The sequence below is a fragment of the Leucoraja erinacea genome, chromosome 13 (genome assembly GCF_028641065.1).
Source record: "Leucoraja erinacea ecotype New England chromosome 13, Leri_hhj_1, whole genome shotgun sequence".
Lineage (NCBI taxonomy): Eukaryota > Metazoa > Chordata > Chondrichthyes > Rajiformes > Rajidae > Leucoraja > Leucoraja erinaceus.
Genome location: NC_073389.1, coordinates 54,404,126 through 54,427,956, shown reverse-complemented (window position 1 = coordinate 54,427,956; position 23,831 = coordinate 54,404,126). Strand labels below are relative to the sequence as shown.

The 23,831-nt window shown below is 47.5% G+C and overlaps 1 protein-coding gene across 2 annotated transcripts; it reads left to right on the top strand.

Moving 5' to 3' along the window:
• Positions 1-8,240: 8,240 nt before the first annotated feature.
• Positions 8,241-19,697, top strand: LOC129703076 (lysozyme C, milk isozyme-like). 2 transcript variants are annotated; one of them, XM_055645270.1, is made up of 5 exons: positions 8,241-8,588; positions 12,750-12,958; positions 14,563-14,736; positions 17,466-17,544; positions 18,764-19,697. In XM_055645270.1, exons 2-5 carry the CDS (start codon positions 12,829-12,831, stop codon positions 18,825-18,827), a joined length of 447 nt encoding a protein of 148 aa, XP_055501245.1. In that variant the 5' UTR covers positions 8,241-8,588; positions 12,750-12,828; the 3' UTR covers positions 18,828-19,697. The 2 variants fall into 2 exon arrangements, with proteins under 2 accessions (XP_055501245.1, XP_055501244.1); XM_055645269.1 differs by lacking the exon at positions 8,241-8,588 and adding an exon at positions 10,869-11,805.
• Positions 19,698-23,831: the final 4,134 nt, after the last annotated feature.

The following is a 23,831-nucleotide window of genomic DNA, read 5'->3' as shown; positions in this document are numbered from 1 at the left end:
TCAACTGTAATACTGACTTCTGATTTCCCCTTCTCCCTCTCAATTTGTAGATTAAAACTTATCATATTATGGTCACTACCTAGTGGCTCCTTTACCTTGAGTTATTTGATCAAATCTGGTTCATTACACAACACTAAATCCAGAATTGCATTCTCCCTGCTAGGCTCCAGTACAAGCTGCTATAAGAATCCATCTCGGAGGCAGTCCACAAACTCCCTTTCTTGGGGTTCAGTACCAACCTGATTTTCCCAGTCTATCTGTATGTTGAAATCTCCCATATAAAATGTAGCATTCCCTTTGCGACATGCTCATTTTAACTCCTGATTCAACTTGCACCCTATATCCAGGCTATTGTTTGGGGGTCTGGAGATAAGTCCCATTAGGGTCTTTTTACCCTTACAATTCTTCAGTTCTATCCATACTGACTCCATCTCCTGATTCTATGTCACCCCTCGCAAGGGACTCAATTTCATTTCTTACCAGCAGAGCTACCCCACCCCCTCCGCCCACCTGTCTGTCTTTTCGATGGGACGTTTACCCCTGAATATTCAGTTCCCAGCCCTGGTCCTCTTGCAGCCATGTCTCTGTAATTCCCACAATATCATACTTACCAATTTCTAACTGAGCCGCAAGCTCGTCCACTTTATTCCTTATATTTTGCTCATTCTTATACACAGTGATGGAAATGGGTTTTGGGAACTAGGGGTACTCTAAGATCTGTGAGGCTGAGGTTGGGAAGGAAGGGGGGGTGGGGGAATTTTTTAATGTGCGGTTATACCCATGTAAGAGTACAAGAATGCATAACTTTATAATATTTATAATATAGTTTATTGTGTGTTATATGGCGGACTGCGGGGGTGATGCGCTGTTGTGATGGCTGCTCCTCCTGCAGTCCGTCCTTTCTCCCTTTTTTTATTTTTATTTTTAGTCCTGTCTGTGGGAACTTTTAATTGGAAGTCTTCTTTTCTGTGGTGGGTGGGGGGGGGGGGAAGGGGGAAACTGTTTTGATCCCAGTCCTACCTGGTCGGAGATGCGGTTTTCTTCCGAACCGCTTCTTCGTCCTCTCTGTGCAGCCTACCATCGAGCTGGAGCAGCGCTGGAGCGACAATTTCCTGCCGGGACCACAGCTTCGCCGGCGGTGCAGATGCTGGGACACCAACACCAACACGGAGCGGGCGATGGCTTACCGGATCGCCTTCGGGTAAGCTCCGGGGCACTGGGAACGCCGACTGCAACATCGCTGAGCTGCGGCTACAGAGCGTCCAGCCGCGGGCGGGCGGCCCAGGATTTCAACACCGCGGGGCCTGGTGTCCGAGTTCGCCAATGTCAGCGGTCCGGCCAGCGCGGCCTGAGGACTTTGGACATTGCAGTCTTCAGGGAGGAAGTGGCCGCTTCAGTCCAGGCCGCTGATGAATGTTCACCCGACGCCGATGATCCAGCTTCGCGGCAGAGGGCCTGAGAACATCGAGTTGGCTGAGGAGGCCACATATAGACCCCGACCTCGGGTGGACTATGAGGGGGAGAACTGGATATTTTTAGTGCCTTCCCTCACAGTGAATTCTGCTGTGGGGGGACGTTTCATGTTGATTTCTATAGTGTACTGTTCTGTGTCTTTTTTTCTTTTTTCTCTTTTTTGTTTTTTGTATGGATATATTGACATTTGGTCTGTTCTATTAATTTAATCAAACTCTGTAAAGCACTTTGGTTCAAATACTGGTTTTGTTGAAAAGTGCTATATAAATAAAGATTATTATTATTATATGTCATAGCTGCTTTCTTGCATCTCTCCCTCTCCCTCTCCCTCTCCCTCTCCCTCTCCGTCTCCGTCTCCGTCTCCGTCTCTCTCTCTAAATCTCTCTCTCTCTCTCTCACTGTGTTGGCTGCAGCCATCATCTGCTTCGGTGAGGGAAGCAGGTCCATGATTGATCAAAAGGCCCCAAGGAGATTGTGTTTGATTGGCCGCCGAGTGACCAGCGCATTATGTGATTGGACACAATGCCCTTGGAGACGGCGGCTGATTGGACGGGAGGAGACCAATTTGTGATTGGATGGGAATTTTAAGGGAATCTGGTCGGTGATTGGACGCAACCCCCTTAGAGACAGCGGTTGATTGGCCGCCAAATAATCGGGCACAAAAAATTACAAATAGGAAAACAATAAAATCAGAATTACAATTTTAATTGGAAGAATATTAAACCTGACCTGCAGTTCCTTCCTATTGAAGAAGAACCCTGGCCTGAAACAACTCCTAATCCATTCCCTCCACAGATGCCGCCTAGCCCACTGAGTTCCTCCAGCACTCTGTGTTTTTTTTTATTTAACTCTTGAAATTGAAGTTAGACATAAAGCTGGAGTAACTCAGTGGGACAGGGAGCGACTCTGGAGAGAAGATCTTTCTTCAACTGAACAGAACTCTCGTCGGTGAGAGTACTTGTGATTGTCTGCAGAAGGGTCTCGACCCGAAACGCCACCCACTCCCCAGAGCCGCCGCCCCGTCCCTCTGAGCCCCCAGCCCCAGCCCCCCCCCCCCCCCCCCCCCCCCCGAAGGGTCCACCTTCAACTCCAGAGCCAAACAAAAAACACAAGAGTCTTTTTTTTCCCCATCTTTAACCAGTCCGGTTGCTGATCCATATCTTCCAACCAGAAGTTCATATTTTTAATATTAACTGCCCAGAAGTAGAACAAAAAATTTGGTAAAGCTAATCCTCCATTCGTTTTAGGAACATAGAAACATAGAAATTAGGTGCAGGAGTAGGCCATTCGGCCCTTCGAGCCTGCACCGCCATTCAATATAATCATGGCTGATCATCCAACTCGGTATCCTGTACCTGCCTTCTCTCCATACCCTCTGATCCCCTTAGCCACAAGGGCCACATCTAACTCCCTCTTAAATATAGCCAATGAACTGGCCTCGACTACCCTCTGTGGCAGAGAGTTCCAGAGATTCACCACTCTCTGTGTGAAAAATTGGATTTACATACATGTTTTTTACTTATTCTATGGTTCTTATAATCCCAAATAAAGCTTGTGACAATAGAATCAACTTTAAAAAAAAAAAATGTTTTGGAAGATACAGTATATCGGGATTGATTGAAAGAGGTACAGTAATTGCGGAAGAAAGATGATTTTTATAGCATTCATTCTACCAAACATTGAGATAGGAAGTGTTTTCCAATACTGAATATTCTTATGCAGTTTCTTAAGTAAAGGCGGCAAATGTAATTTAAATAAAGAAGTATATTTCCTAGTCAATTAAATTCCTAGGTGTTTAAATTTTTCATTGACTATTTTAAAGGGGGATTGTTGTAATGTATGCAAGTTGAGTTGCGTTATTGGCATAATTTCACTTTTGTTCCAATTAATTCTCTTTTCTAGTTTCTGGGTTTGTGATGTATGTTAATACATCATCTGCATCTGTGATGTTGCGTGCTGAAGAAGCTGCTCTTGAACCTGGAGGTCACAGTTCTCAGACTCCTGTACCTTCTTCCGGATGGTGGGAGTGAGGTGAGAGCGTGGCCAGGGTGATGTGGGTCTCTGATGATGCTGGCTGCCCTTTTGGGGCAGTGCCTCCTGTAGATCCCTGTGATGGTGGTGAGGTCAGTCCCCGTGATGGAGTGGGCATTGTCCACCACTCCTTGTAGATCCCTTTGTTCCTGGGCATCTAATTGAACTGTGACATTGTTCCATGTTTTTGCTGACAAGTGAAATCCAGTAACAATAAGCAATTAAGTAATTTTGGGGAATACCCGCCCTTGTTTTGTTCTTTCAATGTTATGCAATGAGGTTACATAGAAACATAGAAACATAGAAAATAGGTGCAGGAGTAGAGGCCATTCGGCCCTTCGAGCCTGCACCGCCATTCAATATGATCATGGCTGATCATCCAACTCAGTATCCCGTACCTGCCTTCTCTCCATACACCCTGATCCCCTTAGCCACAAGGGCCACATCTAACTCCCTCTTGAATATAGCCAATGAACTGTGGCCTCAACTACCCTCTGCGGCAGAGAGTTCCAGAGATTCACCACTCTCTGTGTGAAAAAAGTTCTTCTCATCTCGGGTTTTAAAGGATTTCCCCCTTATCCTTAAGCTGTGACCCCTTGTCCTGGACTTCCCTAACATCAGGAACAATCTTCCTGCATCTAGCCTGTCCAACCCCTTAAGAATTTTGTAACTTTCTATAAGATCCCCTCTCAATCTCCTAAATTCTAGAGAGTATAAACGAAGTTACCATGGTATAAAGCTTTCTTTTGTCTCACACCTATTCTTTCATCTATCCACGTTCTCCAGAGATGCTGCCTGAACCGCTGAGTTACTCCAGCACTTAGTGTCCTTTTTCGAAAAAAAAAACTGGCTGGAGTTTTTACGGACATTGCCAACCTCTCACTTCTGAGGTCTGAGGTCCCCACCTGCTTTAAAAGGGCATCAATTATACCGGTGCCCAAGAAGAGCAAGGTGAAATGCCTCAATGACTATCGACCAGTGGAACTAACGTCTGTGGTGATGAAGTGCTTTGAGAGGTTGATCATGGCGCATATCAACTCCTACCTCGACCCTCTGCAGTTCGCTTACCGCCACAACAGATCAACGGTGGATGCGATCTCGCTGGCTCTCCACTCCGCTCTGGACCACTTGGACAACAAAAACACATACGTCAGGCTGTTATTCATTGAATACAGCTCGGCATTCAACACAATCATCCCCTCCAGGCTGGTTCCCAAACTCGCAGAACTGGGTCTCTGCGCATCCCTCTGCAACTGGATCCTTGACTTCCTCATTCACAGACCACAGTCTGTCCGTATTGGTGGAAATGTGTCAATCTCGATAACAATCAGCACGGGAGCACTTCAAGGCTGCGTGCTCAGCCCCCTGCTGTACTCACTCTATACTCATGACTGCGTAGCCAACCACAGTGCGAACTCCATCATCAAGTTCGCTGACGACACCACTATTGTGGGACGTATCACTGATGGGGATGAGTCAGAGTATAGAGGGGAGATCGAGCAACTGTCCATATGGTGCCAGAGAGATCGAGCAACTGTCCATATGGTGCCAGAGAGATCGAGCAACTGACCAAATGGTGCCAGCGCAATAACCTGGCCCTCAACACCAGCAAGACCAAGGAATTGATTGTGGACTTTGGAAGGGGGAGGATGGTGACCCACAGTCCCGTTTATATCAACGGGTCGATGGTGGAAAGGGTCAAGAGCTTCAAATTCCTGGGCGTGCACATCTCTGAAGATCTCTCCTGGTCCGAGAACACTAACGCAATTATAAAAAAAGCTCATCAGCGCCTCTACTTCCTGAGAAGATTACGGAGAGTCGGTTTGTCAAGGAAGACTCTCTCTAACTTCTACAGGTGCACAGTCGAGAGCATGCTGACCGGTTGCATCGTGGCTTGGTTCGGCAACTTGAGCGCCCTGGAGAGGAAAAGACTGCAGAAAGTGGTGACCACTGCCCAGTCCATCATCGGCTCTGACCTCCCCACCATCGAGGGGATCTATCGCAGTCGCTGCCTCAAAAAGGCTGGCAGCATCATCATGGAACCAGACATTAGACAATCGGTGCAGGAGTAGGCCATTCGGCCCTTCGAGCCAGCACAGCACCGCCATTCAATGTGATTATGGCTGATCATCCCCAATCAGTACCCCGTTCCTGCCTTCTCCCCATATCCCCTGACTCCGCTATCTTTAAGAGCCCTATCTAGCTCTCTCTTGAAAGTATCCAGAGAACTTGCCTCCACAGCCTCTGAGGCAGAGAATTCCACACTCACAACTGTCAGTGAGAAAAAGTGTTTCCTCGTCTTCGTTCTAAATGGCTTACTCCTTATTGGGGATGTTTTTATGTTTTAATGTTAAACTTCTTGAATGTTATGTTGTATTTTTATTAGTGTGCTGCAAAAATCTGAATTTCCCCTGAATAAGGGGATTAATAAAGTAATATCTATCTATCTATTCGTAAACTGTGGCCCCTGGTTCTGGACTCCCCCCAACATCAGGAACATGTTTCCTGCCTCTAGCGTGTCCAAACCCTTAACAATCTTACATGTTTCAATGAGATCCCCTCTCATCTTTCTAAACTCCAGAGTGTACAAGCCCAGCCGCACCATTCTCTCAGCATATTGACAGTCCCGCCATCCCGGGAATTAACCTTGTAAACCTACGCTGCACTAAGCCATGTTTGCTTAAGTGCAACATGTGTACGCCATTGCTTTCGAAAACACTTACTATAGTTATTTAAATAAGAATTCTGCAGCAATACTGAACTTTTTTAAAATTCAAGGTGAAGTAGGCGGCGCGACTCTGGTCAGCAGCGGCCTCTGCAGCCCGTCTGCGTTTTTATTATTTTTTGTCTATGTTTCTATGTAGTTTTTGTTATTTTTTGTTGGGGTGTGTGTGTGTGGGGGGGGGGGGGGGAGGTGGGAGGGAAGGGGTAACTTTTAAATCTCTCCCTGCACGGGAGACCCGACCTTTTCTTTGTCGGGTCTCCGTTGTCGTTGGGGCTGCAACGAGGAGCGGCCTCCAACAGGAAGAGACCGGGGACTCTGGTGCCGACGACTCACCTCACCGTCGCGGAGCTGGCCGAGTCCGGAGCGGGTGGAGCGGTGGAGGAGCGCTGCTGCTGCTGTGGCCCGACCTCCGGAGATTCAGAGGCTGCAACTGTGGGTCTGGCGGACGGCGGCACCGGGAGCCCGCGGGTCCCTGGAGGGAGACCGCTTTTCAGGGCTCTCGCAACGGCGACTTCTCCCGCCCGAGTTGCGGGGTCGAAGAGCTCCTGGAGCGGGGCCTGACATCACCGCCCCGCGCGGCTTGGAATGGCCGCGGGACTCTGCGAGCGCACGCCGGGGGCTCTAACACCAAGACACGGTGTGCGACCTCGCACCACCCGGCGTGGCTTTAATGGCCGCGGGACAATCGCCATCGCCAGCCAGGGGCTTTGACTTTGACTCTGACATGGGGGGAGTGCAATGGAGAGATAAGTTTTTTTGGCCTTCCATCACAGCGATGTGATGGATGTTTATGTAAATTATGTTGTGTCTGGGGTCTATTTGTTTGTAATGTATGGCTGCAGAAACGGCATTTCGTTTGGACCTCAAGGGGTCCAAATAACAATTAAATTGAATCTTGAATCTTGAAGAAACAGATGGTGACATTTAAGTCCATAAACAAGCAATGCATTCCCTTCTTCATGAATTGCAAATTGTGTGATGAGCAGGCAGTCACTACTGTACAACATTGTTGTTGGGCACTGGAATGTAGGTTTGGGTGTTTTTAAAATAGATGATAATTGTATGTTACGATGCAAGTTTGATTGAAAATAAAACAAAAGCAATTATTTTCTAACATTTAAGTTGACTCCCTTTGCCTCCTCCAGTTTAAATTCCAAGAAACAAAGAACCAAAAACCACTCCCTCAATAACAAGAATGTCCTTCCTCAAATTAGGGGACCAAAACTGCACACAATACTCCAGGTGTGGTCTCACTAGGGCTCTGTACAACTGCAGAAGGACCTCTTTGCTCCTATATTCGATTCCTCTTGCGATAAAGGCCAACATGCCATTCGCTCTCTTCACTGCCTGCAGTACCTGCATGCTTACTTTCATAGACTGATGTAAAGGGACCCCCAGATCCCATTGTACTTCTCCTTTTCCCAACATGACGCCATTTAGATAGTAATCTGCCTTCCTGTTATTGCTACCAAAGTGGATAACCTCACATTTATCTGCATTAAACTTCATCTGCCATGCATCTGCCCACTCCCCCAACCTGTCACCCTGCAGTCTCGTAGCCTCCTCCTCACGGTTCACACTGCCACCCAGCTTTGTGTCATCTGCAAATTTGCTAATGTTACTTTGAATCCCTTCATCCAAATCATTGATGTATATTGTAAATAGCTGCGGTCCCAGCACCGAGCCTTGCGGTACCCCACTAGTCACTGCCTGCCATTCTGAAAGGGACCCGTTAATCCCTACTCTTTGTGTCCTGTCTGCCAACCACTTCTCTATCTATGTCAGCACACTACCCCCAATACCATGTGCCCTCATTTTGCCCACTAATCTCCTATAACACCATCCAGGCCACACACCCATCTCCCCGCTACCTTCAGGTAGAAGGTACAGGAGCCTGAAGACTGCAACGACCAGGTTCAGGAATAGCTACTCCCCCACAGCCATCAGGCTATTAAACCTGGCTCGGACAAAACTCTGATTATTAATAACCCATTATCTGTTATTTGCACTTTATCAGTTTATTTATTCATGTGTGTATATGTCTTCTAATTGAACAGTGGCAGCGTTCCATGTTTTTGCTGACACGTGAAATCCAGTAACAATAAGTAATTCCTGGGAATACCCGCCCTTGTTTTGTCCTTTCAATGTTATGCAATGAGGTTACCATGTTATGAAGCTGCTGTGTGGTGTATTCTCCTCAGTTGAAGCTCTCACTCGTCTATGCATTAGACCTGTGGTTCCCAACGTGGGGCGTACACCCCACAGGGGGGCAATTTGATTTTTAAGGGGGGCAATTGAGCGCGACTGAGGAGGTCTGGGTCCAAATTTTCGATTTTTATTTTTTTGGATTTTCCATCAGGTAAACATATGTAGTTTATGTTTCAGATGTTATTTTGAGTAAATATTTTTTTTGGGGTAAAAAAGGTCTTTATTGTGTAGTTATTACATAATCACCGCGCCATCGCTCTTCATGCACGTCGCACGAAACGCGCGAGGTCATGGGGGAACGTTATTTACTGAATTGGATTTAGAAATGCGATTCAAAGAACTTTTGTAATGTTACCCTTATAATATCTATTTCCTCCGTTTTCTCTCAAGGGAAAGCAAGGGGGGGGGGGGGGGGGGGGGGGGGGGGGGGGGGGGCATCAGGATTTTAGAGGTGATTAGGTGGGGCAGGGCCAAAAAAAGGTTGGGAACCGCTGCATTAGACCCATACCCAGAATGTGAAAGATCTCAAACAGATCAGTATATGTGTTTTGGTTTAGATTTATTGTTGTTACATGTTATAGAGTGATACAGGTTAAACAGGTCCTTTGGGCCAACTTGTCCACACCGGCCAACATGTCCCATCTACACTCATCCCACCTGCCTGCGTTTGGCCCATTTCCCTCTAAACCTTTACTGTCTAATTGCTTCCTAAACGTCGCGATAGTCTTTGCCTCAACTACCTCCTAACAGCTGGGAAGAAACTGTCCCTATCCATGTTCTCCACAGATGCTGCCTGACCCGCTGAGTTACTCCAGCACCCTGTGAAACGTCACCTATCCATGTTCTCCACAGATGCTGCCTGACCCGCTGAGTTACTCCAGCACTCTGTGAAACGTCACCTATCCATGTTCTCCACAGCTGCTGCCTGCCCCGCTGAGTTACTCCAGCACGCTGTGAAACGTCACCTATCCATGTTCTCCACAGATGCTGCCTGACCCGCTGAGTTACTCCAGCACTCTGTGAAACGTCACCTATCCATGTTCTCCACAGTTGCTGCCTGACCCGCTGAGTTACTCCAGCACTCTGTGAAACGTCACCTATCCATGTTCTCCACAGTTGCTGCCTGACCCGCTGAGTTACTCCAGCACTCTGTGAAACGTCACCTATCCATGTTCTCCACAGTTGCTGCCTGACCCGCTGAGTTACTCCAGCACTCTGTGAAACGTCACCTATCCATGTTCTCCACAGTTGCTGCCTGACCCGCTGAGTTACTCCAGCACTTTTTGTGTCACCTATCCATGTTCTCCACAGTTGCTGCCTGACCCGCTGAGTTACTCCAGCACTCTGTGAAACTGTCCCTATCCATGTTCTCCACAGATGCTGCCTGACCCGCTGAGTTACTTAAATACGTTGTGTCTTTTTTTTGTTAACCAGCTCTTGTGTCTACAATCCTACAAACTTGTTTTCTATTTTGTGTTTTTGTTCCAGAATTTGACCGCAAGTGGGAAGTGGGCAAGAGTTATTTCCACATTAGAATCGACCGTACAGCAGAGTGACTGCCAGCGAGATGAAGACCCTGTTCCTTCTCTGTGTTTTGTTCACCGTCGCGAGCCTTCGGACCTACTCCAAATGTGAGCTAGCCCGTGTCTTTCAAAGTTACAGGTTGGATGACATTCCCGGCTACAGTTTGGCAGACTGTGAGTATCATGTCGACACAAGCGCTAAATGTTTTTAACCAGGCTCAGGGACAACGTCTACCCCTTGGCTGGTTTGCATTTACTGTATGTATAGTATTATCTGATCTGATTGAACAGCATACAGCGTTTAGTTTAGTTTAGAGATACAGTGCGGAAACAGGCCCTTAGTCTCACCGAGTCCACACCGTCCAGCGATCCCCACACACTAACACTATCCTACACACACACTAGGGGCAATACCTGACTGCGGGTGCTGTCTGTACGGAGTTTGTATGTTTTCCCTGTGACCACGTGGGTTTCCTCCAGGGCGCTCCGGTTTCCTCCCACACTCTAAAGACGGGTTTGTAGGTTAATTGGTTTGTGTATTTAACCATATAACCATATAACAAGTTTGATTGAAAATAAAACCAAAACGATTATTTTCTAACATTTAAGTTGACTCCCTTTGCCTCCTCCAGTTTAAATTCCAAGAAACAAAGAACCAAGAACCACTCCCTCAATAGCAAGAATGTCCTTCCTCAAATTAGGGGACCAAAACTGCACACAATACTCCAGGTGTGTTCTCACTAGGGCTCTGTACAACTGCAGAAGGACCTCTTTGCTCCTATATTCGATTCCTCGTGTTATAAAGGCCAACATGCCATTCACTTTCTCACTGCCTGCAGTACCTGCATGCTTACTTTCATAGACTGATGTAAAGGGACCCCCAGATCCCGTTGTACTTCTCCTTTTCCCAACATGACGCAATTTAGATAGTAATCTGCCTTCCTGTTATTGCTACCAAAGTGGATAACCTCACATTTATCTGCATTAAACTTCATCTGCCATGCATCTACCCACTCCCCCAACCTGCCACCCTGCAGTCTCATAGCCTCCTCCTCACAGTTCACACTGCCACCCAGCTTTGTGTCATCTGCAAATTTGCTAATGTTACTTTGAATCCCTTCATCCAAATCATTGATGTATATTGTAAATAGCTGCGGTCCCAGCACCGAGCCTTGCGGTACCCCACTAGTCACTGCCTGCCATTCTGAAAGGGACCCGTTAATCCCTACTCTTTGTTTCCTGTCTGCCAACCACTTCTCTATCTATGTCAGCACTCTACCCTCAATACCATGTGCCCTCATTTTGCCCACTAATCTCCTATAACACCATCCTGGCCACACACCCATCTCCCCGGTACCTTCAGGTAGAAGGTACAGGAGCCTGAAGACTGCAACAACCAGGTTCAGGAATAGCTACTTCCCCACAGCCATCAGGCTATCAAACCTGGCTCGGACAAAACTCTGATTATTAATAGCCCATTATCTGTTATTTGCACTTTATCAGTTTATTTATTCGTGTATGTATATGTCTTCTAATTTAACAGTGGCAGCGTTCCATGTTTTTGCTGACACGTGAAATCCAGTAACAATAAGTAATTCCTGGGAATACCCGCCCTTGTTTTGTTCTTTCAATGTTATGCAATGAGGTTACCATGTTATGAAGCTGCTGTGTGGTGTATTCTCCTCAGTTGAAGCTCTCACTCGTCTACGCATTAGACCAGTGGTTCCCAACGTGGGGTGTACGCCCCACAGGGGGGCAATTTGATTTTTAAGGGGGGCAATTGAGCGCCACTGAGGAGGTCTGGGTCCAAATTTTCGATTTTTATTTTTTTGGATTTTCCATCAGGTAAACATATGTAGTTTATGTTTCAGATGTTATTTTGAGTAAATAATTTTTTGGGGGTAAAAAAGGTCTTTATTGTGTAGTTATTACATAATCACCGCGCCATCGCTCTTCATGCACGTCGCACGAAACGCGCGAGGTCATGGGGGAACCTTATTTATTGAATTGGATTTAGAAATGCGATTCAAAGAGCTTTTGTAATGTTACCCTTATAATATCTATTTCCTCCGTTTTCTCTCAAGGGAAAGCAAGGGGGGGGGGGGGCATCAGGATTTTAGAGGTGATTAGGTGGGGCAGGGCCAAAAAAAAGGTTGGGAACCGCTGCATTAGACCCATACCCAGAATGTGAAAGATCTCAAACAGATCAGTATATGTGTTTTGGTTTAGATTTATTATTGTTACATGTTATAGAGTGATGATAAAGAGGTGGGCCACTGTTCATTTCATCTGCACTCACATCTCGTATGGCCCATGTGACAAATAAACTTTACTGTGACTTGACTTTTGATACAGGTTAAACAGTCCTTTGGCCAACTTGTCCTAACACTGGGAAGAAACTGCCATCCATGTCACAGATCTACACTCGCGCTCCCACCTGCCTGCATGTTCTCCACAGTTGCTGCCTGGCCCAGTTTCCCTCTAATCCTTTACTGTTCTCCACAGATTGCTGCCTGAAACGTCGAGATAGTCTTGTGAAACGCAACTACCATGTTCCTACACATGCTGCCTGTCCCGCTGAGTTAAACTGTCCCTATCCATGTTCTCCACAGATGCTGCCTGACCCGCTGAGTTACTCCAGCGCTCTGTGAAACGTCACCTATCCATGTTCTCCACAGATGCTGCCTGACCCGCTGAGTTACTTAAATACGTTGTGCCTTTTTTTTATTAACCAGCTCTTGTGTCTACAATCCTACAAACTTGTTTTCCATTTTGTGTTTTTGTTCCAGAATTTGATCGCAAGTGGGAAGTGGGCAAGAGTTATTTCCACATTAGAATCGACCGTACAGCAGAGTAACTGCCAGCGAGATGAAGACCCTGTTCCTTCTCTGTGTTTTGTTCACCGTCGCGAGCCTTCGGACTTACTCCAAATGTGAGCTAGCCCGTGTCTTTCAAAGTTACGGGTTGGATGACATTCCCGGCTACAGTTTGGCAGACTGTGAGTATCATGTCGACACAAGCGCTGAATGTTTTTAACCGGGCTCAGGGACAACGTCTACCCCTTGGCTGGTTTGCATTTACTGTATGTATAGTATTATCTGATCTGATTGAATAGCATACAGCGTTTAGTTTAGTTTAGAGATACAGTGCGGAAACAGGCCCTTAGTCTCACCGAGTCCACACCGTCCAGCGATCCCCACACACTAACACTAACACTATCCTACACACACTAGGGGCAATACCTGACTGCGGGTGCTGTCTGTACGGAGTTTGTATGTTTTCCCTGTGACCACGTGGGTTTCCTCCAGGGCGCTCCGGTTTCCCCCCACACTCTAAAGACGGGTTTGTAGGTTAATTGGTTTGTGTATTTAACCATATAACCATATAACAATTACAGCACGGAAACAGGCCATCTCGGCCCTACAAGTCCGTGCCAAACAACTTTTTTTTCCCTTAGTCCCACCTGCCTGCACTCATAATTGTCTCTAGTGTGTTGGATAGTGCTTGTGTACGGGGTAATCGCTGGTCGGCAAAGATTTCGTGGGCCGAAGCGACTGTTTCCATGCTGTATAATTGTAGTCTAAAGTCTAAAGCTAGGGTACTGTCCGATACCACTCTACCCCATGTTGTACCGTTGTTTAAGAAGGGCAGCAAGGACCAGACTGAGATCTACTGACCAGTGAGCCTGACGTTCGTGCTAGGGAGACACGAAATGTAACTCAGCGGGTCAGGCAGCATCTCTGGAGAAAAGGAATATGTGTTGTTTCGGCCGAGATCTTTCTTTAGACTCAGGGGAGAGGGAAACGAGAGATAGAGACATTATAGGGGAGCGAGTCTGGGTTAAAACGTGGTCGCAGCGTTGGAGAGCAGGAGGAAGCACAGAGGGGGAGCAGCGAGAGAGGGTGTTGCAGAACTCTCATTGAAGAGAGGGGGAGAACCTCTTCAAAGTAGATATATCTTGAGGAGATTTTACAGTAGACAATAGAAATAGGTGCAGGAGTAGAGGCCATTCGGCCCTTCGAGCCAGCACCACCATTCAATGTGATCATGGCTGATCATCCGCAATCAGTACCCCGTTCCTGCCTTCTCCCCATATCCCCTGGCTCCGCTATCTTTAAGAGCTCTCCTTAACAATTTTGCAGTGGAGCAGACAAAATGAGTAGGAAGGAAATGCAGATGCCTGTTTCAACCAAAGATATTAGAGGGATGATCAGAGGCAGATTGGCCAGAATTGTGATGGGTATGGACTGATATGGGAAGGTTTTCGAGGTTTTATGGGTTGTTATTAACATCAATGCTCACAATCCTTTTCCCAGGTAGAAGGTTCCAAACGCGAGGGAGAGCATATGGTGAGGGGAGGGAGAGACTTAATAGGGACCTCTGGGGCAGCATTCCACTCAGAGCGCAGTCCGTATCTGGATTGAGCTGTCAGAGGAAGCTACAGGAGCTGATACACTTAGACATTTGGCCACATAGATTGGATGGGAAGGGTTTAGAGGGACACGGGCCAACCGCAGTCAAATGGTAACTGGGTCAGTATGGGGATGTTGGGCCGAAGGGCCTGTTTCTGTGCTCCATGACATATCTTTCCCTTTGTTTCAGGGGTATGCATGGTGCAATACGAAAGCAGCTTCAGGACCAATGCTTTGCGACACAACAGGAGAATTGGCAGAGTTGATTCCACAAATTACGGACTGTTCCAGTTCAACAGTCGCTGGTGGTGTGCCGATGGAAAAATGGGAAATTCACGTAATGGTTGTAAACAACACTGCACACGTGCGTGAGATGTCTGGTCATTAATTCTAAGCTCCGTTAGATTTCACTCCTGGCATTCTGCTTATCACTTGCCGTTTCCCCCGACCTTGTCTCGGGGCAGCACGGTGGCGCAGCGGCAGAGTTGCTGCCTCACAGCGCCGGAGATCCGGGTTCGATCCCGACTATGGGTGCTGTCTGTACGGAGTTCATTCTCCCTGTGACCTGTGTGGGTTTTCCCCGGGTGCTCCGGTTTCGTCCCTCACTCCAAAGATGTACAGGTTTGTAGGTTAATTGGCTTGGTATGAATGTAAATTGTCCCGAGTGTGTATAGGATAGTGTCAGGCACGTGCCATCCGGGCAGGCAAGGTAGCTACTGCCTATCCTAACTAAATATATGACATGGCACCATTAAATATAAATAATAAAGGCATGGGAGAATGATGCCTATCTAAGAGATCGATCTGTTAGGTCGGCATAATTCTCCGTGCCTTTCATCCGCAGCGATTGTAACACAGGAAGGTCTGTGCTGCCCACGTGCCGTCCGCACTGCTTCAAGCCGTCAATTTCAAGGGGAGCTGAAGGCAGCTGGAATTCTGCCTTTGCTGTACTGGGCATGCACAGCGCAAGTTTCTTGGCGGGTTTTTAGGGGGGGGGGTCTTATAGAAACTTACAAAATTCTTAAGGGGTTGGACAGGCTAGATGCAGGGAGATTGTTCCCGATGTTGGGGAAGTCCAGGACAAGGGGTCACAGTTGAAGGATAAAGGGGAAATTGTTTAGGACTGAGATGAGAAAAACATTTTTCACACAGAGAGTGGTGAATCTGTGGAATTATCTGCCCCAGAGGGTAGTTGAGGCCACACAGTTCATTGGCTATATTTAAGAGGGAGTTAGATGTGGCCCTTGTGGCTAAAGGGATCAGGGGGTATGGAGAGAAGGCAGGTACGGGATACTGAGTTGGATGATCAGCCATGATCATATTGAATGGCGAATGGTGCAGGCTCGAAGGGCCGAATGGCCTCTACTCCTGCACCTATTTTCCATTTTTCCAGAAGGCTTGGACAAATTGAATTGTTATTTATTTTTATTTTTTATTTTTAAGGAGAGAACAATCTGCGAATGCACGGTCTAAGATTTTTTTTAAAAGCCGCCTGCCTACCCTGAGTAATTACTCACGGCACGTGCCTGGATAGTGTAAATGTACGGGGGTCGCTGGTCAGCGTGGATCGGTGGGCTAAGGGACCAGTTTCTACGCTGTATCTCTAAACTAAAACTAAACTGTATAAAACTAAACACTATAATGCAGGGAACTATATTCTGCACTCTGCATGATAAAATATCATAATGCAGCGTGTAATCTCAAGTACGCGCTGTTTCCGATTAACAACAGATATTTTATTTGCATTAAGTCATACAGCATGGAAACAGGCCCTTCAGCCCAACTTGCCCATGCTGACCAAGATGCCCCTTCTATACTAGTCCCATCTGCCTGCGTTTGGCGAATATATTCTCTAAACCTTTCCCATCCATGTACCTCTCCAAATGTCTTTTAAATAGTGTTATAGTCCCTGCCTCAACTACCTCCTCTGGCAGCTCGTTCCATGTACACACCACCGCCTGTGTGAAAACGTTGCCCCTCAGGCTCCTATTAAATCTTTCCCTTTTCACCTTAAACCTATGTCCTCTGGTTCTTTAGGTAAAGGACTCTGAGCACTTAAAGTCATCAAGTCATCGAGTGATACAGTGGGGACTCAGGCCCATCGGCCCAACTTGCCCACAACGGCCAACTTGCCCCATCTACACTAGTCCCACCTGCATGCATTTGGTCCATATCCCTCCAAACATGTCCTATCCATGTACCTGCCTAACTGTTTGTTAAATGTTGGGATAGTCCCAGCCTCAAGTACTTCCTCTGGCAGCTTGTTCCATACACCCACCACCCTTTGTGTAAAAAAGTTACCCCCTCAGATTCCTATTAAACCTTTTCCCCTTCAACTTGAACTAATGTCCTCGATTCCCCCACTCTGGCTAGCGACTCTGTGCATCTACCCCATCTATTCCTCTCATGATTTTATCCGCCTCTCCAAGATCACTTCTCATCGTGCTGCCCTCCAGGGAATAGAAACCCAGCCTACTCAACCTCACCCTATAGCTCAGACCCTCTAGTCCTGGCAACGTAAATCTTCTCTGAACCCTTTCAAGCTTGACTTCACTATAACTATAGTACTTGTCTTTGGCTTGACTTGATGGTATTCATGTATAGTCTAACCTGTACTGTTTGGACAGCATGTAAATCTTTTCACTGTACCTCAGTACACGTGACAATAATAAACCTAAATCTAAAAGATTCATCATTTCCATTCCATGCTGAAGTATAGAAGGTATGTGAACTTATGACAGGCGTGGTCATTTATAGAATACAGAACAGTACAACACAGGAACAGGCCCTTCAGCCCACCATGTCCGTGCAGGCCATTGTGCTGTTAAGGCTGCATTGTCTATAACTCTCTATTTCCAGCCTGTTCATATCACAGACTCGTGCTGCACGGAAACAGGCCCTATGACCCAACTTTGACCAAGAAGCACTCTAAACCTTAGAGACACACTGAACTGCAGATGCTGATTAACCAAAAAAAATGATGCTGGAGTAAGGGAGAACATGGGGAGGAGTTGGGCAGTTCGGGGTGAGTTGTGTTTGGGGAGGTGTCGGTGTTTCAACAACTAATTCTGTCCTGGTACTTTCTACCTCTAGAGTTTGTCGACAATAACATTGCAGATGATATCACATGTGCAAAGAGGGTGGTAAAAGATCGACAAGGAATGGATGCCTGGTACGTTTAAACATGTTGCTTCATCTCTGGTTTCCTGTTTATATGTGAATCAGGCGTCAAGAGTCATATTGCCCTATGTCCAAGAGACAACAATGAAACTCTTACTTGCAGTTCATGTCATAGGAGCAGAATTAGGCTATTCAGCCCGTAAAGTCAACTCCGCCATTCAATCATGGCTGATCTATCTCTCCGGCCCAACCCCATTCTCCTGCCTTTTCCCCATAACCCCTGACACCCGTACTAATCAAGAACCTGTCAATCTCCGCTATAACAATATTCCATGACTGGACCGCAGACTTCTGTGACCATGAATTCCACAGATTCACCACCCTCTGAGTAAAGAAATTTCACCTTATCTCCTTTCTAATCATCCCTGGGATCATTCTGGTAAACCACCTCTGGACCCTCTCCAATGCCAACATATCCCTCCTCAGATATGGGGCCCTAAACTACAAATGCATTGTCGGTTTTCAACATGTTTACTACCCTTTGACTAAAGAAATTCCTCCTCATCCTTCTTAAAGGAACATCCTTTTTATTCTGAGGTCGTGACCTCTGGTCCTAGACTCTCCCACTAGTGGAAACATCTTCTATAACATCCACGTTATCCAAGCCTTTCACTATTGGGTAAGATTCGATGAGGTCACCCCACCCCCCCATCCTTCTAAACTGCAGCGAGTACAGGCCCAGTGCCAACAAACGCCCGTCATATGTTAATCCACACATTCCTGGGATCATCCTCGTAAAAGCGGGCTAGGGTGGAGCAGTTGGGTGGAAGGGCCTGTGTGACTAACTCCAAGTGCCTAAAGGGCCTGTCCCACGAGCATGCGACTCCATGCGGCAAGCGAGACCAAACCAGAAGCGGGGGCCCGCGGAGGTAGAGTGAGTGACATGAATTTCGAGCGAATTCCGCGGGAGGTTCGCTCGTGAAGTACGCCATCGAGACGCTGCGTACGTCGTCGAGGCGGCTACAGGCTGGCGGGCCGTTGCCACGCGGAATTTTTGAACGGTCAGTTTTTCGGAGCCCCGCGCGATGTCGGGACCAGCTCCGCACAATTCCATACGGCTCCCGCGATTGAAGTGGAACCGGCCCCGCAAGGCCGTACGGCTCAAGCGACCACGTTAGTTCGCGCTTGCCGCATGGAGTCGCATGCTCATGGGACAGGCCCTAACGCTGTTTGCAGACCTAGTCCACTCATGATCCTCTCTCCCATTGCAGGTACGGTTGGAAGAAACATTGCAAGGGAAAGGTTGACAATTATCTGCAGGAGTGCAACCTCTAGACAACAACTGGCCCGTGGGGTTGTGACCACTTTCAGGAAACAACCCCTGACTAACGCCAGTTACTCCGCATTTCTGAAATCTCAACAAATAAACAACAAATTAATTGATTTCCCAGAGATGTTTATTGGTGTTGTTGTGTCATCATTTTCTCTGCATTTGCCTGGTGTGGGTTAGAGTTTAGTTTATTGTCACGTGTACCAAGGTACAGTGAAAAGCTTTTGTTGCGTGCTAACTAGTCAGCGGAAAGTCAACACATGATTACAATCGAGCCGTCCACAGTGTACAGATACAGGATAAAGGGAATAACGTTTAATGCAGGATAATGTGCAGTAAAGTCGGATCAAAGATAAGCCAAGGGTCACCAATGAGGTAGATGGGAGCTCAGGACCACTCTCTAGTTAGTTGTAGGATGGTTCAGTTGCCTGATAACAGCTGGGAAGAAACTGTCCCTGAATCTGGAGGTGTGCGTTTACACACTTCTGTACCCTAAGCCCGATGGGAGGGGGGAGAAGAGGGAGTGGCCGGGGGTGAGACTGGTCCTTGATGATGCTGCTGGCCTTGCCGAGGCAGCGTGAGGTGGAGATGGAGTCAATGGAAGGGAGGTTGGTTTGTGCGATGGTCTGGGCTGCGTCCACAACTCTCTGCATTTGCCTGGTGTAGGTTTAGAACTTGCTGTCACTGTGTGACGGGATCCCGACTCGAAACACTGCCTCTCCGTGGCCTCTACAAATGCTGGCTGTCCCACTGAGTTACTCCAGCACTCTGTGTCGTTTAATATATTCGTGCAGAGTTCAAGCTCCTGAAGGTTGTTGGGAAGTAGCTGTTCCTGAACCTGGAGGTCGCGGTTTTCAGGCTCCTGTACCTTCTTCCCGATGTGTTGCACTGATGTAGCAAGTCCTCAGGATGAAGAAAACAGGGGCAGGCCACTCATCCCTCAAGCCCGTACTATCATCCAATGTAATGATGCCCCAGACGTCAACTTGGGTAGCTTATAACCCAGTGGTATAAACCCTGCCCCAATCTAGTTCCAGTAGCCCTTGCTTTCTCTCCCTCCCCCACCCTGGTTCACCAACTGTTTCACAGCTCCTTACCTCTCTTCCCCCAGCACGGATGTAGAACCTCCTCTCGTCCGGTTTCCTCTCCGTCAGCTTTCCCTGATGGTATTCCAGTCTTTGGTTCCTGGGGGTCGTTTTCATCTTCCTCCATCAAACAGCCCGTATACATTTCCTTTGATCATCGTCTGCACTACCTGCCCCTGTCGTTTTCATGTACAACTCCCCCTCCTCTTATCTCCTCTCCTGTTGTAACCTCCCTTCCCGCCTTCTGTTTTCATCTCGCTTTTTTCTTTATTTCTTCTTTTCTCTTGTTTCAACCTGATAGGTGTGTGAACAAGCAAATGTTTGAAGAGACTTAAAACTTTTGGTCAGCCCCCATTCCCCCAAGCCCTTGTTTGTATTCCCCTCAGTGAATGATTGCCCCCCCCCTTATAAACCCAGTGGTTAGGAACCCTGCCCCAATCTAGTTCCAGTAGCCCTTGCTTTCTCTCCCTCCCCCACCCTGGTTCACCGACTAGTTTCACTGTCCTCCTGATTAATTTTACTGTTTGTATTCCTCGTTGTCACCTTCCCCTCAGCCAACAATGAACCGTTCTACATTTCCTTGATCATCGTCTGCTTTGATCTGTCGTTTTCACACCTTGCTCCTCCATATCTTGTCTCCCTCTCCCCTGATTCACAGAGTGAAGAAGGGTCTCGACCCTAAACGTCACCCATTCCTTCTTTCCAGAGATGCTGCATGAGTTGCTCCAGCATGTCGTGTCTATCTTCGGTATGAAACATTGAACTCTGAATTTTGGGTAACACCTCCTCCCCCCCCCCCCCTCCACCACACTCTTTTCCCTGTGCGTTACGCTGGTGTGTCCCCCTCTCTCTCACTATCCTGTCCCCCCCCCCTTTCCCCTTCCACATACCCCCCCCCTCCAGCTTTACACTTCACTCCCCCTCTCTGTATCTGAACCCCCTCTTGTCTCCTCTTCACCCCCAGCCTTTGCAACTGACTCCACCCATCTGACAATCACCTCCCCTCACCTGTATCCAGCTATCACCTGCCAAACTTTGTCCCACCTCCCCCTCTCTCTCTCAGCTTCTCCCACCACACCCCCCACTCCATCAGTCTGAAGAAAGGTCCCAACCCGTAACGTCACCTGTCCATGTGGAGTTTGCATGTTCTCCCTGTGACCGCGTGGGTTTCCTCCAGTTGCTCCGGTTTCCTCCCACACCCCAAAGACGTGCGTGTTTGTAGGTTAATTGGCCTGGTTAATTAGTATGTACGGAGTGGATGAGAAAGTGGGATAACATAGAACTAGTGTGAATGGTGATCGATGGTGGGTGTGGACTAGGTGGGCCGAAGGGCCTGTTTCTGCACTGTATCTCTAAACTGCACTTTGTGATTTGCTGTCTGTGGTTTGGAGGTTTATTTGTGACCATGCTTGTCCAGGAAAGACCATAATCGTTCATTCCTTGCCCCTGAGATGGTTGTGAAGAACTTCTGCCTTGTACCACACGTTCACTAGTTATAGGAGAAGAATGAGGACATTCGGCCCATTGACTCTACTCAGTCATTTAATCATGGCTGATCTCTGCCTCTCTATCCTGTTTTCCTGCCTTCTCCCAATAACCCTTCAAGATCCAAATATCTATTAATGAGAGAATTGGTCACTGTGACCACAGAATCAAGGGTTGGAGATGGAGTTATGGGGTCATAGAGTGATACAGTGTGGGAACAGGGTCTTTGTCCCAACTTGTCCACACCGGCCAACATATCCCATCTACACTAGTCCCACCTGCCCGCGTTTGGTCCATATCCCTCTAAACCTGTCCTATCCAAGTACCTGTCCAAATATTTCTTAAACGTTGCGATAGTCCCTGCCTCAACTCCCTCCTCCGGCAGCTCGTTCCATACACCCACCACCCTTTGTGTAAAAAAAAAAGTTGCCCCTCAGGTTCCTATTAAATCTTTCCCCCCTCACCTTAAACCTATGTCCTCTGGTTCTTGATTCCTCTACTCTGAATAAAAGATTCTGTGCGTCTACCCGATGTATTCCTCGCATGATTTTGTACACCTCTATAAGATCACCCCTCATTCTCCTGCTCGTCAAGGAAGAGCCTGGGTTGCCTGGGTTTCAACAACTAAGTTACAGAGATAGGTTGAATAAGTTAGGTCTTTATTCTCTGGAGCGCAGAAGATTAAGGGGGGACTTGATAGAGGTCTTTAAAATGATGAGAGGGATAGACAGAGTTGATGTGGACCAGCTTTTCCCTTTGAGAATAGGGAAGATTCAAACAAGAGGACATGACTTCAGAATTAAGGGACAGAAGTTTAGGGGTAACATGAAGGGGAACTTCTTTACTCAGAGAGTGGTAGCGATGTGGAATGAGCTTCCAGTGGAAGTGGTGGAGGCAGGTTCGTTGGTATCATTTAAAAATAAATTGGATAGGCATATGGATGAGAAGGGAACGGAGGGTTATGGTATGAGTGCAGGCAGGTGGGACTAAGGGAAAAAAATTGTTCGGCACGGACTTGTAGGTCCGAGATGGCCTGTTTCCGTGCTGTAATTGTTATATGGTTATATGGTTAATTGAGTCCCAGCCTGGCCCAACCTCTCCCTGTGGCCTAGGCCCTCAAGTCCTGACAACATCTCCATAAAGTTACTGGTTTCCTTATTGACCACAGCTGAAAATTAATCACCGCAAGCAGTCCCACAGTTTAAGCCACACACACAGAACGGTTGGAGAATAGGATTTATTCTTGACGTTACCGTCGAGAGAACAATGTAAGCGATGGGTTGCGTGAATGGCGGGTGCAGTTACACAAAACACGTCATTAAGTTGAAGATACCTCCAACTGCAGGTGGAGATGGGAAGTTGCTCCAGCACTTTGTGCATTTATTTTCCCCCAGATGTTGGGGGAGTCCAGAACCAGGGGTCACAGTTTAAGAATAAGGGGTCGGCCATTTAGGACTGAGATGAGGGAAAAACTTTTCCACCCAGAGAGTTGTGAATCTGTGGAATTCTCTGCCACAGAGGGCAGTGGAGGCCGGTTGACTGGATGTTTTCAAGAGAGAGTTAGATAAAGCTCTTAGGGCTAACGGAATCAAGGGATATGAGGAGAAAGCAGGAATGGGGTACTGATTTTGGATGATCAGCCATGATCATATTGAATGGCGGTGCTGGCTCGAAGGGCTGAATGGCCTCTACTCCTGCACCTGTTTTCTATGTTTCTATGGTCAGGCGGTAAATGTTCTAGTCCCACATTACAGGAAGGACAGCTTTTACCAATCAGCAATCTTGGAACGGAACTCTGTCTCGGGTGCGGGTTATGGGGAATGAGGGGGGGGGGGGGGGGGGGGAGAGAGTGTTAATTTATGTAAATGTGATTTCATGGGTGGGTTTGGGGAGGGAGTGTAAAAAGTATGAGTATGTGAATGCTTGAAGTTCTTTGAAATGGAGCGACACAGTAATCTTGTTGTATGTAGCACATGCAATGACAATGAAGCATTCTGATTCTGATTCTGATAGGTTAGCGATCGAGAGAGTGCAGAAGAGATTCACCAGGACGCTGCCTGGAATGGTGGGCAGTGGATCTAGGGAGAGAGTGGACAGGCTGCGTTTATTCTCACTGGAAGTTGGTGACCTGGGGGCGACTTTACAGAGGTTTATAAAATCATTGGGCATTCAGACAGTGGTAGAGTCGCTGACCCACAGCGCCGGAGACCCGTGTTCGATCCCGACCACGGGTGCTGACTGTACGGAGTTTGCACGTTCTCCCTTTAGAGAAGAACTTTTTTCACACAGAGAGTGGTGAATCTCTGGAACTCTCTGCCACAGAGGGTAGTTGAGGCCAGTTCATTGGCTATATTTAAGAGGGAGTTAGATGTGGCCCTTGTGGCTAAAGGGATCAGGGGGTATGGAGAGAAGGCAGGTACGGGATACTGAGTTGGATGA

Excerpts from the sequence above, each read along its gene's own strand:
- LOC129703076 (XM_055645270.1), top strand. The coding sequence starts at position 12,829 with ATGAAGACCCTGTTCCTTCTCTGTGTTTTGTTCACCGTCGCGAGCCTT. Across the intron at positions 12,959-14,562 it reads CGGCTACAGTTTGGCAGACT|GGGTATGCATGGTGCAATAC; the intron begins GTGAGTATCATG and ends CCTTTGTTTCAG. Across the intron at positions 17,545-18,763 it reads CGACAAGGAATGGATGCCTG|GTACGGTTGGAAGAAACATT; the intron begins GTACGTTTAAAC and ends CTCCCATTGCAG.